Here is a 19,356-nt window from a genome sequence, read left to right as displayed (position 1 = left end):
TGATATCAAAATACATCTGAAGGCACTGGAAACTGCAAAAGCTATGGAATCTTACAACATCCTGACACCAGCACTGAAGACATATGCTCCAGAACTAGCCATGCCCTGAGCCAAGCTGTTTCATAACGCTGGTATCTAGCCAACAATTTGGAAAATTGCCCAGGTCTGTCCTGTCCACAAGAAGCAGGACAAATCCAACCCAGCTAATTACCACCCCATCAGCATAATGATGCAAGATATCATCAACAGTGCTATCAAGTGGCACATACACAGCAATAACATGCTCAGTGATGCTCTGTTTGTGTTTTCCCAGGGTCACTCGGCTCCTGACCTCATTACAGCCTTGGTCCAAGCATGGCTGCCTTTGACATCAATTATTAATCAATGTTAATCACCACCCCCAAGATTTTGATAGTGGAAGATTCAGCAATGGTAATGCCATTGAATGTCAAGGGGAGATGGCCATGCATGCCACTTATAAGCCCAAGTTTAATGTTGCCCATGTCTTATCGCATGCAGCTATTGACTGCTCAGTATCTGAGGAGTTGTAAATGAAACTGAACACTGCGCAGTGAACATCCCCATTTCCAAACTTATGATGGAGGAAAGATCATTGAAGAAGAAGCTGAAGATAGTTAGTCCAGGAGACCACCTTGAGAAATTCCTGCAGTGACGTCCTGGCGCAGAGATGATTTGCCTCCAACAGCCACAACCATCTTTTCTACTAGGTATGACTCCAACCAATAGAGAGCTTTCCATTGATTCCCATTGACTTCAGTTTTGCTAGGGCTCATTGATGCCACATTTTGTCAAATGCTGCCTTGATGTCAAGGGCAGACAGTCAACTCAGCCTTGCAATTCAGTTTTTTATCCATGTTTGGACAAAGGTTCCAATGCAGCCGCACAGCCCTGGCAGAACACAATGCAACTGCCATGATGCACTAGTCTTAATGAGACAAATGGTTTACACCTGTTATTTTAGTTTTGACTGTGATAGAATAGGAGACCTAATTAGTGGCTGGCGGGCAAAAAATGACATTTCAAAGTATTCAGACATGAGTGTCATGAAACACTATTTCTTTGTGGCAGCAGTGGCGTGAATAGGAGGGGGGGAGGGTGTTTTAAAAAGCTCATAATTCCCCCAGTCACTTTGAGGTCAACCGGTTTTGTACATCAGAACTCAGTTAAAACCGACTGCAATTAACATTTAAATTTCTGATCATGATCATCTTGCAGTTGGAGTATGATGTCAGCTTTAATATGACACCGGAAGCCATTGGCTAGGAATAGATTCTCCCTGGCAGAACACAAACTAAGCATCAGTGAGCAGGGCCTGAATCTTACATTCGTCGAGCGCGTGCGATCAGCGGGCCCAGAAGCGGATGTGAAACGCACTTCCGCCCGCAATCAGCCCCCAGGAAAGTTAGGGTGGCAACTGACAGAAGTGAAAGTGCAAGTGGGCACTTCTAGCGAGCTCCCTGAAGGCAGACAGCTGCTATGGAGCTGCCTGAGGGAGCTGCAGGCCTGGACAGATTAAATGACAAGAAAAAAAATGCACCAAACTGTGTCAATGCAGCACATTCAAGCACCTGACAGCAGAACCCAAAAAACATCTTATTTATTATATTTCACCCCTGAAATTTCATCCCGCCCTGAATCAAGGTTGCAATGAAAATGTAAAGGCTGGCTGACCGATTTACAGTTGGCAGATGGGCCAAAGTGGATGTGCTACGTAAAATCGATTTCAATTGCTTCTTTAAATGAGCTTAATTGCCTGCGGGCACGCTTCCGACTGCTGCATGCGCCTGCCAAGCAAAATATTGCACGAGTGCACGATGACCTCAGGATACGCACCAGACGTAAAATTCTGCACAACCAGCGTAAAATTCTGGCCCAGGTTATTCCTGTGTAAGTGTCGCTTGATAACATTGTCCAATCTGTCACTGACACCTTCCAACATTTAGACTGATGGGGTAATTGACCAGGTTGGATTTGACCTGCTTTTTATGGACACGGCATGCCTGGGCTATTTTCCACATTGCGCTTGGGTAGAGGTGCAGCTGGTTCTGTGGCACACATCTTCAGTACTACAATCAGGATGTTGCCAAGGCCCATTGCATTTGATATACCCAGTAACTTCAGCTATTTCTTGATAGCACATGAAGTGAATCAAATCAGTTGAAAACTGATGCTGAGGAGCTCATAAGGCAAAGATGGATCATCCACTCAGTACTTCCATCTGAAGATTAATGCAAATGACTTCAGTCTTGTATTTTGCATTCACATGCTTATCATATTTTTATAATGATATAAGGGTGCCAATCGCTCGTAAGGGATTGTGCAAACACGTGGATTCATTTATTGAAATTAACCGCATGGGAACATTCCTACAGTGGTGGTGGCATAGTGGTATTGCCACTGGATTGGTAACGATGTGAATCAGGGTAATGCTCTGGGGACCCGGGTTCAAATCCCACAACAAGTTGAACTGAATAAAAGTCTGGAATTAAAAGTCCAATGATGACGATGAAACCATTGTCAATTGTTGTATAAACCCATCTGGTTCACTAATATCCTTTAGGGAAGGAAATCCATCTTCTTACCTTCTGGCCTACATGGGACTCCAGACCCACAGAGCAATGTGGTTGACCCTTAAATGTCCCCTCAGTTGTATCGAACCACTAAAAAGCCAATAAAAAGGAATGAAACCGGACAGACCATACAGCATCATCCTAGGCACCAGAAACGACAGTAAACCCAGCCCGGGCAACCATGCAAAGCCCTCCTTACTAACATCTGGGGCTTATACCAAAATTGAGAGAGTCATCTCACAGACTAGTCAGGCAACAGCCTGACATAGTCATACTAATGAAATCATACTTTATAGATCATGTCCTAGGCACCATCATCACCATCCCTGGGTATGTCCTGTCCCATCGGCAGGACAGACCCAGCAGAGGTGGTGGCACAACGGGAGGGAGTTACCCTAGGAGTAGTCAACATCAACCCTGGACCCCATGAAGTCTCATGGCATCAAGTCAAACGTAGGCAAGGAAACCTCCTGCACATTACCACGTACTGCACCTCCCTCAGCTGATGAATCAGTACTCCTCCATGTTGAGCACCACTTGGAGGAAGCACTGAGGGTGGCAAGAGCACAGAATGCACTCTGGGTGGGGAACTTGGTCCATCACCAAGAGTGGCTCAAGAGCACCACCACAGACCAAGCTGGCCAAGACCCAAAAGGACATAGCAGCTGGACTGGGTCTGTGGCAGGTGGCGAGGGAACCAACAAGACAGAAAAACGTACTTGACCTCATCCTCAACAACCTGCCTGCATCTCTCCATGACAGTATCGGTAGGAGTCACCACCGCATAAGCCCTTATGTAGATGAGGTCCCATCTTCACATTGAGGATACCCTCCATTGTGTTGTGTGGCATTACCACCGTACTAAATGGGATAGATTTAGCAACTCAAGACTGGGAATCTATGAGCCGCTGTGGGCCATCAGCAGCAGAATTGCACTCAACCACAATCTGTAACCTCACAGACTGGCATATCCCCCATTCTACCATTACCACCGATCAGCCGTGGTTCAAAGAAGAGTGCATGAGGACATGCCAGGAGCAGCATCAGGCATACCTAAAAATGAGGGGTCAAACTGGTGAAACCACAACATAGGACTACTTGCGTGCCAAACAGCAAGTGGTAGACAGAGCTAAGTGATTCCACGACCAACGGATTAGATCTAAGCTCTGCAGTCCTGCCACATCCAGTTGTGAATGGTGATGGACAATTAAACAACTCACTGGAAGAGGAGGCTCCACAAATATCTCCATCCTTAATGATGGAGGAGCCCAGCACATCAGTACAAAAGACAAGGCTGAAGCATTTGCTACAAATTTTCAGCCAGAATGCTAAGTGGATGATCCATCTTGGCCTCCTCCGGAGGTCCCCAGCATCACAGGTGCCAGTCTCCAGTCAATTCAACTCGCTCCACGTGATATCAAGAAATGGCTGAAGGCACTGGATACTGAAAAGGCTATGAGCCCTGACAATATTTCGGCAATGGGATTGAAGTCTTTTGCTCTAGAACTTGCTGTGCCCCTAGCCAAGCTGTTCCAGTACAGCTATAACACTGGCATCTACCCGGCTATGTGGAAAATTGCCCAGGTATGTTCCGTACAAAAAAGCAGGACAAATCCAACCTGACCAATTGCTGCCCCATCAGTCTACTCTCCATTATCAGTAAAGTAAAAGAAGGGGTCATCAACAGTGCTACCAAAAGGCACTTGTTTAGCAATAACCTGCTCATTAACGCCCAGTTTGGGTTCCGCCAGGGCCACTCTGCTCTTGATCTCATTACAGCCTTAGTGCAAACATGGACAAAAGAACTGAACTCCCGAGGTGAGGTGAGTGACTGCCTTGACATCAAGGCCGCATTTGACCAAGTGTGGCATCAAGGAGCCCTAGCAAAACTGGAGTCAATGGAAGTCAGGGGGAAAACTCACCACTGGTTGGAATCATACCTAGCACAAAGGAAGATGGTTGTGGTTGTTGGAGGTCAGTCATCTCAGCTCCAGGACATCACTGAAGGAATTCCTCAGGATTGTGTCCTTGCCGCAACCATCTTCAGCTGCTTCATCAGTAACCTTCCTTCCAACGGCAGGAAAGAAGTGGGGGTGTTCGCTGATGATTGCACAATGTTCAGCAACCTTCATGACTGAAACAGTCCATGTCCAACCCGGACAATATCCAGGCTTAAGCTTTTTTTTTTAAATTAAATTATGGGATGTGGGTATTGCTGGCTCGGCCAGCATTTATTGCCCATCCCTAACTGCCCTTCAGAAGGTGGTGGTGAGCTGCCTTCTTCAACCGCTGCAGTCCCTGTGGTGTAGGTATACCCAGAGTGATGGGTCATGACCCTTCAACAGAACTAGGTGAATCCAAGGAGAGGGGTGAAATATAAGCTGGTTTAAGGTGTGGGGTGGGGGTGGGGGGAGAGAAGTGGAGGGGGGGTGTGGTTGTAGGGACAAGCAAGCAGTGATAGGAGCAGATAATCAAAAGATGTCACGGACAAAAGAACAAAAGAACACCAAGGTGTTGAAAACAAAAACAGAATTACCTGGAAAAACTCAGCAGGTCTGGCAGCATCGACGGAGAAGAAAAGAGTTGACGTTTCGAGTCCTCATGACCCTTCAACAGAACTAGGTGAATCCAAGGAGAGGGGTGAAATATAAGCTGGTTTAAGGTGTGGGGTGGGGGTGGGGGGAGAGCTCTACATTGGAGAGACCAAACGTAAACTGGGCGACCGCTTTGCAGAACACTTGTGGTCTGTCCGCAACAATGACCCAAACCTCCCTGTCGCTTGCCATTTTAACACTCCACCCTGCTCTCTTGCCCACATGTCTCTCCTTGGCTTGCTGCATTGTTCCAGTGAAGCCTAACGCAAACTGGAGGAACAGCACCTCATCTTCCGACTAGGCACTTTACAGCCTTCCGGACTGAATATTGAATTCAACAACTTTAGGTCTTGAACTCCCTCCTCCATCCCCACCCCCTTTCTGTTTCTTCCCCCTTCCTTTTGTTTTTTTCCAATAATTTATTTAGATTTTTCTTTTCCCACCTATTTCCATTATTTTAAAATCTTTTATGCCCCCCCCCCCACCCCTACTAGAGCTATACATTGCGTGCCCAACCATCCATTCTTAATTAGCACATTCGTTTAGATAATATCACCAACTTCAACACCTCTGTGTTCTTTTGTTCTTTTGTCTGTGACATCTTTTGATTATCTGCTCCAATCACTGCTTGCTTGTCCCTACAACCACACCGCCCCACCCCCCTCCACACCTTAAACCAGCTTATATTTCACCCCTCTCCTTGGATTCACCTAGTTCTGTTGAAGGGTCGTGAGGACTCAAAACGTCAACTCTTTTCTTCTCCGCCGATGCTGCCAGACCTGCTGAGTTTTTCCAGGTAATTCTGTTTTTGTTTTGGATTTCCAGCATCCACAGTTTTTTGTTTTTATACCCAGAGTGGTATTGGCTCTGTAGCAATTTAGTACAACCGAGTGGCTTGCTAGGCCATTTCAGAGAGCCTTTAAGAGTCAACCATAACACTGTGGATCTGGAGTCACGTGTTGGCCAGACCAGGTGAGGATGGCAGATTTCCATGAGTGAACCAGATGGGTTTTTAATGACAATTGGCAATGGTTTCATGATCATCATTAAACTTTTAATTCAAGATTCTTATTGGAATTCAAATTCCAACATCTGCTGTGGTGGGATGCGAACCCTGGGTCACTGGATTACCAGTCCAGTGATCGTACCACTAAGCCACCATAGTAGCAAGTAATATTTGAGCCACACAAGGGCTAGGCAATGACCATCTCCATCAAGAGAGAACCTAACCATCAGTCCTCGACATTCAAAGACATTACCATCACTGAATTCCCCATTAGCAACATCCTGGGGGTTACCATTGACTAGAACCTGAACAGGACTAGGCAAATAAATACTGTGGCTACAAGAGCAGGTCAGAGCCTAGGAATCCTGTGGCAGGTAACTCACCTCCTGACTCCCGAAAGCCTGTCCACCAACTACAAGGCAACAGCCAGGAATGTGATGGAACACTCTCAACTTGCCTGGATGAGTGCAGCTTCAACAACACTAAAAAAGCTTGACACCATCCAGGACAAAGCAGTCTGTTTGATTGGCTCCCCATCCAACAGCATTCACTCCCTCCATCACTGATGAACAGTAGCAGCAGTGTGTAGCATCCACAAGATGCACTAGAGAAACTCACCAAGTTCCTTAGGCAGCACCTTCCAAACCCATGGCCACTCTCGTCTAGGAGGACAAGGACAGCGGATACATGGGAACACGACCTGGGACCTGGAAGTTCCCCTCCAAGCCACTCACCATCCTGACTTGGAAATATATCGCTGTTCCTTCACTGTCTCTTGAATCAAAATCCTGGAACTTCCTCCCTAAGAGCACTATGGGTGCACCTACACCCACGGCAGCGGTTCAAGAAGGCAGCTCACCACCACCTTCTCAAGGGAAATTAGGGGAGGTCAATAAATGCTGGCATAGCCAGCAACACCCACATCCCGCAATAAAAACATAGGGCTGAATCTTCGGCTCGGCAAGTGGGGGCGGGGCCCGCTTGCCGAGGTGTAAAATGATGTGGGGTGACATCAGGCATGTGTCCCGTCACCACGCATCATTTAGATTTTCAGTTCAGTGGGCGCACAGCCAAGTCGGCTGCACGCCCGCCAAACTGTCAAAGGCCTGTTAAGGCCATGAATGAATTAATTAAGCCTTTTGAGAAAGTTGCCTGTCCAACCTTAAGGTAGGCGGGCAGGCAAAGAGCCCAGGCGGCTTTCGTATTTTTCATGGAACCTCATCCAAAGGCGGGATGAGGTTTCTTGAAGGGTTTATAAATTAAATACATTTTTTCATTAAAGTTCATTGACATGTCCCAGCTCATGTGACATTGTCACGAGGGGGCATCTTAAAATTTTTGTTTTATCAAAATTTTTTGAACTTAAAACTTAACTCCGAGGCATCTCTGTGCACACATGTGTGAAAGAGCGTACTCCCGACTCAGGGAACCCCCCACCCACACAGGGAGCACACAGCGCTTCCGGGTGCGCATCACGCTGGGCTTACTTGGCCCGCCCACGTAAAATGGTGGCACAGACCGGATCAGGGGCATCAATCAGGTGTGTGCCTGCCCCCGCACAACCGCCCTAACAGGGGGAAAATTCTACCCACAAAGTTTGAAGACACCAGCAGCAGAGCTGTGCAGTCTGCGTAAAAGCAAAAGTGAAACTAAAACTGGATCACATGACACACTTCCATTGTGGTGATGTCATGCTACCATTCTGTAAAGGCATATTACAACATCCTCCTTTCGTTTTAAAGATATTTTCCCACCTTCTAAAGAAGTATAACTATTTACAACGTATGCTCATGTTTAGTTAACATTACAATCAGTGTATAGGACACATGAATCCATGAGTCTCTAAAGAATAGAGGTATTCTGCTAGTACATCCAGATCTTGTAATGGTAACCTTGTCTGGAAGTTTCTTTAATTGGTTATAGTGATCTGTGGGATTGTCAATCTTGGATATCCTTCCCGATTGCATTTGGGATCTTGTCCTCAATGCCTTTGTGTATAATGGCTTCACAGGATCTTAGTTCTGAACAAATCCTTGCCACTTGGGCTGGTTGCCACATACATCTGTGGGATCCTGGATACAACCTTGTTGTCCCAACTGTAAACTTAGTAATTCTGTACCCGCATTTTAATCGTGCACACTGGGCATCTTATCTTGCAGTTTTAAAAGTTGTTCTCTAGTTTCTCAGAGTAGAATGGGTAAAAGGCAATAGATTGGTATGCAACGATCAGCCGAACATGACCTCTGCTTGTAATTAAAACGTTAAATGCATCTATTCTATGTGTAGCTCTTGCTTGGTCTGACTACATTTGAGAATTGGGATTTCCCCATGTGAATCATTGATTCAGCTAGGCCATTAGATCTAGGGTAATCAGAAGAAGCAGTGTAATCAATATTCCACTTCTCACACGTATCCTGAAATGGCTTCCCAATAAATTGTTAACCATTATCCGTAATGACCTCTCTAATAACACCAAAGAAACTGAAAATAGCATGTTAAGTCGGTGCAACAGTTCTGCTCAACTTACTATTTAATTGTTGAATTATGGGGTACTTGGTAAATTCGTTGACAATGATAATGAAGTCAGTGCCATGACTTGAAAGAGGTCAGATGCAATTTTGTACCAAGGATGGGTAGGAACTTCATGTGGGATCAATGGTGCTTTGTGATCTGGCATATGCTCTTGGACATGCCTCATACTTCTTGATAATGACTTCAATGTCATTATTCGTACCTGACCAATAGCCTGACTCTCTTGCAAGCGTTCTCGTCTGACCTATGCCAATGTGTAAATGAAGAAGTTGTTGAAGAATATCAAGTCACAAAGATTCCGGTATGATGACTCCCCAGGAGATAGCTCATCCACGCAAGGCCAAAATGGTCTCACATTTCATTGTTAGGAACTAGAGGTAGGTTTAAGTAAGTTATATTTGTATTTGTGGGTGTTTGAAACAAGATATAGCTTTAAGTTTATTTTATTTTTTTAAAACTTGTGGGTTTCAAGGATGGAACCGGAGTCCAGTTTCATTTAGAGTTTTTCTCTGGGGAATATTTCCTGCAATTCTGTGGCTTTGTTTGCATACCTGCATTCTAATGAGGCTTTACAACTCTTGAAGTAGTTTAGGGAAGTTATAACAAAATGGAAAAACTAGGCTGTTGCCTAGCAACAGAGTCCCACAGAGACACAGAAAAAGAAAGCAGCTTTAGTTCAGTTGAAAGCAGGTGCGGTGCCAGGAGCTAGACACAGGAGAGGGAACTGCAGAAAGCAGGTCCCAAAAGAAAAGCAGAAAGTTCCAAAAGAAGTGCAGAAAGTACCAATACCAGGGAGTGGGGACAGGAAAAAGGTCCCAAGATGACAGCTAAGTCAAGGACCAGGGGCAGGAAATCTGGAACAGACCCTATCCCGTGGAGTTGAAAGGAAGGAGTAGAGGGAAAGGCTCTGAATTAAATAGAGAAAGCTGCAGGAAGCAGACTCAAGGCAAAGTGGGCTTGCGAGAAGCCAGGGGATCGGAAGAGACAGCCAAAGGTTGGTAACTCCTTACTATGGACATGTGAAGCAGTGATGTTCTTTTGGCATGGATGAGTATCCGAGGGAGAGTACATGGAAGATGAAGCTTGAATGCATGTGGCGATCCAGGGGAGAGGATCGTTGGAAGGAGACTGAAAGCCTGGAGGTGGACCCTTGAGGAAGGCATCAGAAAGAAAGCATCGTTTGGGAGAGGATACCAAAGTGAGTTCTTCAAGAGTGAAGATTGGAACCACCCATGTGAAAGATGGGAGATCAGCGAGACCGGTTGGCTCATGGTGTGACAAGCATCTGAGGGGAGTTGATGGGAGATTTATAGCGCTTTTTTGGAGTGGGATTTGTCACTTGGTTTCAGTGTGGTGGGTCTGACCACGTCACCTATTGGTTTACATGGACTCTGTACTTACTGCAGACACGAGAGTATAATGTAGCTTTTGAACCTTGTATTATCTTTACAAATCTGTATATATCTGCAAAGGTACAGTCCAAGGTGAAGGAGTATTGTAATATAGTTCATCTTTTCTGTTTAATAAATGTTTTATTCTTTCACTAGAAGTTCATCAGCTGACTGCTGTGACTCCACTCAGTAGCTGCCCTCCATGTTTCTAAACAAAAAATAAAAAGGTAGGATCCATCAAGTCAGGGTCCACCCTGGGATCTGACTTGTCCAGTAGTAACATCAACTGGGATCAGAACATCATGAACCTGCTCGATTGAATCAGGCCATCCTTCAATGGTTGTTTTCCACAGTTCCTGTAATGTTGAATCTTTCACCATTTTTTCTTGTAGCTGCTGGCACAGATGTTGCACTAAATGTACCAGATCAATTTGGAGAACATCCCTAAGTTCGACATCAATGAAGTCAACTTGTAGATCCAATGATATATCTTTGTTTTCACGGGTTGGGAAATATGTTAAGTGTATCTGATGTGACCATTAAGTTACCTGGCTTGTACCTAATCTCACAGTCGTAACCTTGAATCTTTATCAAGAGACATTGTAATCTTGACGGTGCGCTGGTCAAAGGCTTGTGGTCAGTCTCTACCACAAATCTTTTGCCAAATGGATACGTATGAAAACCCACGATTCCAAATATTTAAGCTAATTAATGTTTCACACTTGATGTTGGTGTAGTTGGATTGTGTAATGATAGAGATTTTGAAGCAAATGCAATCGGTTTGCCTTCTTGTAGTATGCATGCTCCCAGCCCTTTCTGTAAGGCATCTATTCTCCTGGGTAGTCATCTCCCTAGGATCATAAATTTGCAATGTCAATGCTTCTGATAATGACTGTTTCAGTCTCAGAAGAGGTATCAGTGGTCATCATGTCACAGGAAAAGCACATCTTTTCTCAACAATTCCCTTAGCGATTAAGGTTTTTTGAGTAAAACTGAACGTGTGGAGAAAAATTAATGAGACCTAGACATCTTCAAAGATCATCCTTATTTTGAAGAGTTGGCATGGCTTTAATATACTCTTTTTTAGTTGGATTTGGACGTAAAACAGCACTGGAATAAACAGGACCGAAGAAATTAATCTGCTGCGTATTGATGAAACATTTCGGACTGTTGAACACCAATCCTTCATTACATGCCACTTGCTCAATTCGTGCAGGTTATGGTCATGTTCTTCCTTTGTTTTTCTTACAGCAGCAATATCATCAGCGATACAGATGCATCCTGGCACAGTGAATGTAATACAGTCCATGTGAGCTTGAAAGAGATCCAGGCTAACAGACAGCCTGAAAGGAAGTCGTTGAAAACAGTAGCATCCGAATGGGTATGAAATGCAGTAAGCTCTTGGGACTTCTCTGAGATGTACCAACCAGTAGCCATGTTTGACATCAAGCTTATCTTGCAAATCTTAGATTTAACTCTTCTAACATGGCTATTTTGTAAGGGCAACATTTCAAAGCTTCAAAGTGGGTGTACTTAAACCACATAGACTGCAGAGGTGCAAGAAGGCAGCTCACCACCACCTTCTCAAGGGCAACTAGGGATGAGCAATAAATGCTGGCCCAGCCAGTGATGCCCACATCCCATGAATGAATTTAAGAAATTTTTAAAAATTAAACGTTGTGGGTTGAGGCATAATCTCAAGGATTCATCTTTTTTTATGACACAAGTAATGGAGCTGTACTAATCTGTGTGTTCCTACATGCAATCTTGCCGCCAGGCTGAGCACCATTTTCTTTAGAAGGAATGACTGCTGCACACCATGTCTTGTTTTAAAAATGATGTAAAGGCAACAATCGCTCTAAGGGATTGTGCATATATGTTATGGGTTTGTTTAATGAGACTTGTTGCATCGGAACATTTACAGAGGCAAAAGCTTGATGACACCAGCAACAGAGCTTTGTGTGTGTGTGTGTGCTCTGCTTTAAAAAAAAAAGTGAAACGAAAACTAGATCACGTGACACACTTCCTTTCCAGTCATGTCATTCTGCAATCCTTGAAAGGCATATTACAACAATGCTGGCCTCCACATCATTGAGGGCAGGGATGTTCATCAAGTCCTCTCTTACTGATGTTTATTTGTTTACCACCATTTATGATTGTATGTGGCAGGTCTGATCTGATCCACTGATTCTAGGGTTGCATAGCTCTGTCTAAAGCATACTGTTATATAAATGCAAAGTACATTCTGCTCTGCAATAGTGTAAGAGTAACTTTGTATACCTGGAACCAGACCCTGATCTCACAACAGATGTGGCTGAGAGCAATCCACTCCTCGTCCCCCCAACCGCTCCCCAATGAAGCAGCCACATAGTGCATGGAGTACAACTGCCAACCTGGTCTACAGAAGGTTGTTCAAAACTTCTGATTTCTTAATTACACATGGCTGACTTAAATGCCTGGATGAATTGGGCAATCATGATATCTAAAAGTCTGAGGGTCAGAAGTAAAGCTTTGTTCATATTTGTAAACATTAATGTATAGAACTCTTTCCTAGCCATAAATATAAACAAGGTATAGCTTGGCTACACAAATTATATACCCAATATTCTCATGCCAGTGACTGAAGTATCAATAAATTTCCAGAATAAACTTAAAACACATATCAATCTGGCATCTTGCTCTGATCAGCCTTATAAATCAATGACACTGACATTACATTCATCACCCCACTTCCTCATTGCTATCTTGCTTTCTTAAAAGATTGTCATCATGATATGCTTTTTGAAACTACAGTGTCCTCAATCAAATTGCCTTTGTTGATTTGCCTGGCAATTACCTGTAAGGATCTTAAGTCAACCAAGTTACATGCTCTAAACAAAGCTCCTTCTTCAGCATTCCAGCTGCCCTGAAACCACATGGGAACCTTCTCAAATTAACCCCACCACATTATTTCCCAAATTGTCAACATTGGGCCTGTCAATGTGCAGAATTTCCAATGGTACAACAAACCATCACAATTTTAGGGTTCATTTGACTACCATTAAGCTCTAACTACATGAGGTGTTTGGGTCTGTACCGTGATTGTTCCTTTTCCCGCAGGTTTCCCATTATGCAGCACAAGGGGTCTGGTTAACTTCTTGCTGGAGACAATCTGTCAAAAGAATTCAAAAACTTACATTATTAGTTTATCATAATAATTAGTATAGAAACAAAAGCTAGGAGTCTGTGCAGATCAGCCAAAGATCTTGTTTCCCTCAAACATTAAACCTAAAATACAAGCACTGCACATGAACTTCAAAACAGCTCCAATGATGGCCTTAAAGATGACAAAAGCAGATCAATATAGACAAGAGGACACAGGTTATAGTTACTTGTACAATAGTGCCTCAGTTCCCAAAACTTCCCATTTTCTGCTCTACGTTTCATCTGCCACTCATCTGCCCACTCCCCAAGGCTGTCTTATGTTCCCTTGCAAACCTCCTCAGTTTGTTGTGCCTCTTTATTAGATAGCATTAGCAAGCTTTGCTATCAGCCAAAGAAAAGTGTCACTGATTTCAGCAATGTATCTAAGATAGATGGATTTCAGTATTTTTCAAAATTCATTATAGATGCAGAAATGTCATGATAATCATTGTATTGCTTTCTGTGGGCAGAGAAGGGATTTACAATAAAATCCAACACATTGATGTCATATCTTGAAACATTTTCACCATGAACGAATTATTCATGAAAATTATTACAGTGCATAACAATGATCACAGTAAAAGAAAAAGCTATTTTGTGACTTGAACCATAAAACACAAACTAAACAGCTTTGTAGAATCAGCTAGAGCACTCAGTGGCTTAACAAACAGAAGAATGAAATACTTATATTTACCTGGCCCAGAGTGCATTCAAATTCTCCCAGGAAATCATCATCGCCCAGATCAAAAGTTTCATTGTCAATATCGTAAACTCCAAATTTCAATTTCTGTACTTGCTCAAAGTAATAATCTATCAGAAATTTCTTCGAAAATTTTGGGTCAAGGCAGTTTTTAACCATTTCTGTACGGCCAATCTAGGAAAGATAAAAGACAATGAACCTTCAAAATGATAATTCCTTCAACTTCTACTTACTAAACTCAATTATAAGAGAGTCATGGAGTCATTAAAGCACAGAAGAGACCCATTTGGCCATGCCAGAGAAATCTTCAAGCCTGGTAGGAGTCAAGTTACAATCTTCTGGTCCACAGTCAGACACATTATCCATAGCAACACTGACCCTAGCTCAAAGGAACCAAAATCCACAGATGGATAATATAATGATAAAGAAGCTCTAAATGTGTTGTAATATGTCAATCATATTTCTTTTATCTGGAACAAAATGTTTAGGAAAGTATCAGTCACTAAGTATGGCCAATCACAAACTAGCTCTTAGCAGATATCAGTGCATAGCATTAACTACCGATTATTTGGCACAAATTGACTTGTCAAAGGCCAAGAGTAGGGCTGTGTAAAAAATATTAATGCATAATGGTACGAGTAGGAAATCACTCTTCTATCAATATTCTCTCAGTTAAATGGTGGAAAAATGATTATGTAAGAAAATGAAATACAAAAAAAGTCTAAAGATGTAGAAACAAACAAATGAATCATGACATTTTTCAACACGTTCTATGGTTACTGAATTGTAGGGCTAAAAGCCAAGAGCAGTATCACCCTGTCCAGTTAGCACTCTATGCCAAGAGACTAGTACCATAATAATAAATTATGCTTTTCACAGGTATAGCTTACAGATTTTCCTTACCTCAACCCATTGATTTCCACCAGTATTTAGAAGGAGTGCACACAGTGGATCAGATTTAGAGAAAACATCTTTATCCAGCAGATTTTCGCAGGAAATGCTTAGTTCCACCTTACTCACACAATCTGCCATCTGCTAACCTGAAAAGCAGATTATAATACATGGAATGCTATAAAATTATTTTATGGTTTTATTTATTAAAAATAAAAAAAACAGCTGAATACAAAACATGGTAATGCCTTTTGAACGTAATTAGAATTCAGTTCAACGTTAACAACACTTACTGTGCTTCGCTGTTCTTATTAGTTACTAGGTTAACCGAAGGAACATATTTTATAATAGGGCATATAAAATACAAAATAAATAAATATAAAGTTCAATTTCTGGTCTATGTTGGGTTTGTTGCTCTTAGCCAAGTGGCAGCAGAGGTACTACAACTATCTTCAGAGTTCTTTGGTTTAGAAGGGGAGAATTAGCCAGAAATTCCATTTATGGTATATGAATTTCAGAGGAGGAAAGGATTTCACACAGTTAATATGTGCACATTTTAGGGGAGGAGATGTTCTGGTGGACTAGTCACTGGACTAGTAATCCAGAGACCCAGGGTAATGCTCTGGGGACCAGGGTTTGAATTCTGCCACAGCAGATGGTGGAATTTGAATTCAATAAAAATCAGGAATTAAAAGTCTAATGGCATTGAGGGAAGGAAATCTACCATCCTTACCTGTCTGGCCTAAATGCCCTCTGAAATGCCCTAGCAGCCAAAATTGGGAGAGCTGTCTCACAGACTAGTCAAGCAACAGCCTGACATAGTCATCCCCACGGAATCATATCTTACAGATAATGTTCCAGACATCACTATCCCTGGGTATGTCCTGTTCTACCAGCAGGACAGATCCAGCAGAGGTGCTATACAGTCAGGAGGGAGTTGCCCTGGGATTCCTCAACGTTGACTCCGGATCCCATGAAGTCTTATGGCATCAGGTCAAACATGGACAAGGAAACTTCCTGCTGATTACCACTTACCACTGATTCAGTGCTTCTCCATGTTGAACACCACTTGGAAGAAGCACTGAGGGTGGCAAGGGTGCAGAATGTACGCTGGGTGGGGAACTTCAATGTCCATCACCAAGAGTGGCTTGGTAGTACCACTACTGACTGAGCTGGCTAAGTCCTAAAGGACATAGCTGCTAGACTGGGTCTGCAGAAGGCGGGGAGACAGCAGTTGGTAAAGACTGAGTTGTTTAAGCCCCAGAGGGAAACTTGAACAATTGCCATAACCTATATTTTCAATTGGTATGTTTGAGATGCAGCTCTGAATTCAGGAATTAGACCACTGAGGCTCAAGACATTTTTTTATATAAAGCTGAATTAAACATTTATTAATTTAACAACAAATTAAACACATACACTTGTCTACAAATTACTACCATAATAACTTTTAAACAAATCCCCAAATTAATCACTCCCAGGTAAATCTTCATCAAGGCAACAGTAGCCCATAGACTTTAAACAGACACCAGGCAAAAGCACATTTGACCTTACAAACTCAAAATGAGGTTCCTTGCAATTTGGTTCCTTTGCAGAAACAAGTTGTAGGCTTACAGGCTGGTTAGATCTTAATTGCCTCTACTTACATACACACCTTTGCATTTATACCCAGCTTTTCCTTTAAATGTAAATTTTCTTTGGTACCTGAGGCTTTTAACATCCTCTAACAACAACATTTTCATCCCCCAAATTTTATTACAAATATAAACACATTGCATGGCGTCCTCCAGCTAGGTGCAAACTTTACTCCCACTCATGAATGTTTTATTCAACAAATGCAAATTTACACTTTACCTTCTATCCTTCTTACATTTATCCAATTAACATCTCAAAACTATTATGCATCAAAGCACCCAGACTAGCTGGTTTAAACCAATTAAGACAAACAAAAACACACACAACACAGACCCAACTACAATTCTATTTTTAAAATAATTTTCAATAACATTATAGGACATTAATATCTCTTCACGACTGCATCCATGAGGTGCTGCACACCATCGGTAGCAGAATTGTACTCAAACTCAATCTGTAAAAGCTCACAGCCCAGCATATCCCCCACTGTACATTACCATCAAGCCAGGGGATCAACCCTGGTTCAATGAAAAGTGCAGGAGGGCATGCCAGGAACAGCACCAGGCATACCTAAAAATGAGGTGAAGCTAAAAAACAGAACTACTCGAGTGCCAAACAGCATAAGCTGCAAGTGATAGACAGAGCCAAGTGATCCCACAACCAATGGATCGAATCTAAGTTCTGCAGTCCTGCCATATCCAGTGATAAATGGTGGTGGACAATTAAGCAATTCACTAGAGGAGGAGGCTCTACAAATATCCCCATCCTCAGTGATGGGGGAGCCCAGCATGCCAGCGCAAAAGGCAAGGCTGAAGCAATGCTACAATCTTTAGCCATAATTGCCGAGTGGACGATCCATCTTAGTCTCTGGTGATCCCCAGTCTCCAGCTAATTCGATTCACTCCACGTGATATCGAGAAATGGCTGAAAGCACTGGATAGTGCAAAGGTTATGGGCCCTGACAATATTCTGGCAATAGTACTAAGATCTTGTGCTCCAGAACTTGCCATACACCTTGCCAAGCTATTCCAATACAGCTATAACGCTAGTATCTACCTGGTTATGTATAAAATTGCCTAGGTACATCCTATTCACAAAAGGCAGGACAAATCCAACCCAGCCAATTACCGCCCCATCAGTCTACTCTCGATCATCAGTAAAGTAAAGGAAGGGATCATCAACAGTGCTAAAAAGCAGCACTTGCTCAGCAATAACCTGCTCACTGACAGCCAGTTTGGATTCCACTGGGGCCACTCAGCTCCTGACCTCATTACAGCCTTGGTTCAAACATGGATAAGGTGAGGTGAGAGTGACTGCCCTTGACATCAAGGCAGCATTTGACAGAGTGTGGCATCAAGGAGTCCCAGCAGAACTGGAGTCAATGGGAATCAGGGGAAAACTCTCCATTTGTTGGAGTCATACCTAGCACAAAGGAAGATGGTTGTGGTTATTGGAAGTCAGTCATTTCAGCTGTAGGACATCAATGCAGGAGTTCCCCAGCGTAGTGTCCTCAGCCCAACCATCTTCAGCTGCTTCACCAGTGACCTTCCTTCCATCATAAGGTCAGGAGTGAGGATGCTCGCTGATGATTGCACAATGTTCAGCACCATTCACAACTCCTCAGATACTGAAGCAGTCCATGTCCAAATGCAGCAAGACCTGGACAATATCCAGGCTTGAGCTGACAAGTGGTAAGTAACATTCACGCCACGCAAGTGTCAAGCAATGACCGTCTCCAACAAGAGAGAATCTAACTATCTCCCCTCGACGTTCAAAGGCATTCCCATCACTGAATCCCCCACTAATAACATCCTGGGGGTTAACATTCACCAGAAACTGAACTGGACTAGCCAAATAAATACTGTGGCTACAAGAGCTGTTCAGGGGCTAGGAATCCTGCAATGAGTAAGTCACCTCCTGACTCCCCAAAGCTTGTTGACCATCTACAAGGCACAAGTCAGGAATGTGATGGAATACTCCCCACTTGCCTGGATGAGTGCAGCTCCCACAACACTAAAGAAACTTGACACCGTCCAGGGCAAAGCAGCCCACCTGATTGGCACATCAACCAAAATTCAATCCTTCCATCACCGACGCACAGTAGCAGCTGTGTGTACCATCTACAAGATACGCTACAGAAATTCACCAAGGCACCTTCAAGACTCATTACCACTACCATCTAGAAGGACAAGGGCAGCAGATAGATGGGAACACCACCACCTGGAAGTTCCCCTCCAAGTCACTCACCATCCTGACTTGGAAATATATCGCTGTTCCTTCACTGTCGTTGGGTCAAAATCCTGGAACTCCCTTCCTAACAGCACTGTGGGTGTAACTGCACCACATGGACTGCAGCGGTTCAAGAAGGCAGCTCACCATCACCACCTTCTCAAGGGCAACTAGGGGTGGGCAATAAATACTGGCCCAGCCAGCGAAGCCTACATCCCTGAATGAATTTTTTAAAAATTTCAACAAACTGGCAAGATGCATTGCCACTGCTCATTGGAACTGCACTGAACACTAATATGTACGTCTTCAAGGGTTGAGAAAAAGTGATAGGAAAATTTGGCAACAAAAGTACAATAAAAAAAATGTCCTGTGAATCCAAGACTGGAAAGGCTTTAAGCCACTTAAACGTCTCTTTACCTCCACATTGCTTTTCCTTCCATCAGCAAATTCTGGCCAATAACCAACAATGATGTTATGACTGCATATAGTCTGTTTGCTGTACAATCATGTTTTTTTGGGGGAAAAAGACTATTACAGCACTGTTTGTTTTCAGTGATTTGTACATCAAACACCAAGAGTGAAATTTCTGTCACCAGACACATGT

General features: G+C 43.3%; 1 protein-coding gene across 5 annotated transcripts in view; it reads right to left on the bottom strand.

Moving 5' to 3' along the window:
* Positions 1–19,356, bottom strand: part of LOC121278719 (copine-3-like) — an 88,586-nt gene that overhangs the window by 41,683 nt on the left and 27,547 nt on the right. For all 5 annotated transcript variants that reach the window (XM_041189084.1, XM_041189089.1, XM_041189087.1 and 2 more), the window contains 3 exons: positions 14,901–15,037; positions 13,992–14,171; positions 13,191–13,265 (listed from right to left, as the gene is read on the bottom strand). In XM_041189084.1, the coding sequence (XP_041045018.1) occupies positions 13,191–13,265; positions 13,992–14,171; positions 14,901–15,029 (384 nt within the window). In that variant the 5' untranslated portion in view covers positions 15,030–15,037. The remainder of the gene's footprint in view (positions 1–13,190; positions 13,266–13,991; positions 14,172–14,900; positions 15,038–19,356) is intronic.

The sequence above is a fragment of the Carcharodon carcharias genome, chromosome 6 (assembly GCF_017639515.1).
Source record: "Carcharodon carcharias isolate sCarCar2 chromosome 6, sCarCar2.pri, whole genome shotgun sequence".
NCBI lineage: Eukaryota > Metazoa > Chordata > Chondrichthyes > Lamniformes > Lamnidae > Carcharodon > Carcharodon carcharias.
Note: the sequence above shows the minus strand (reverse complement) of the source record. Positions and strands in the feature narration are given on the sequence as shown.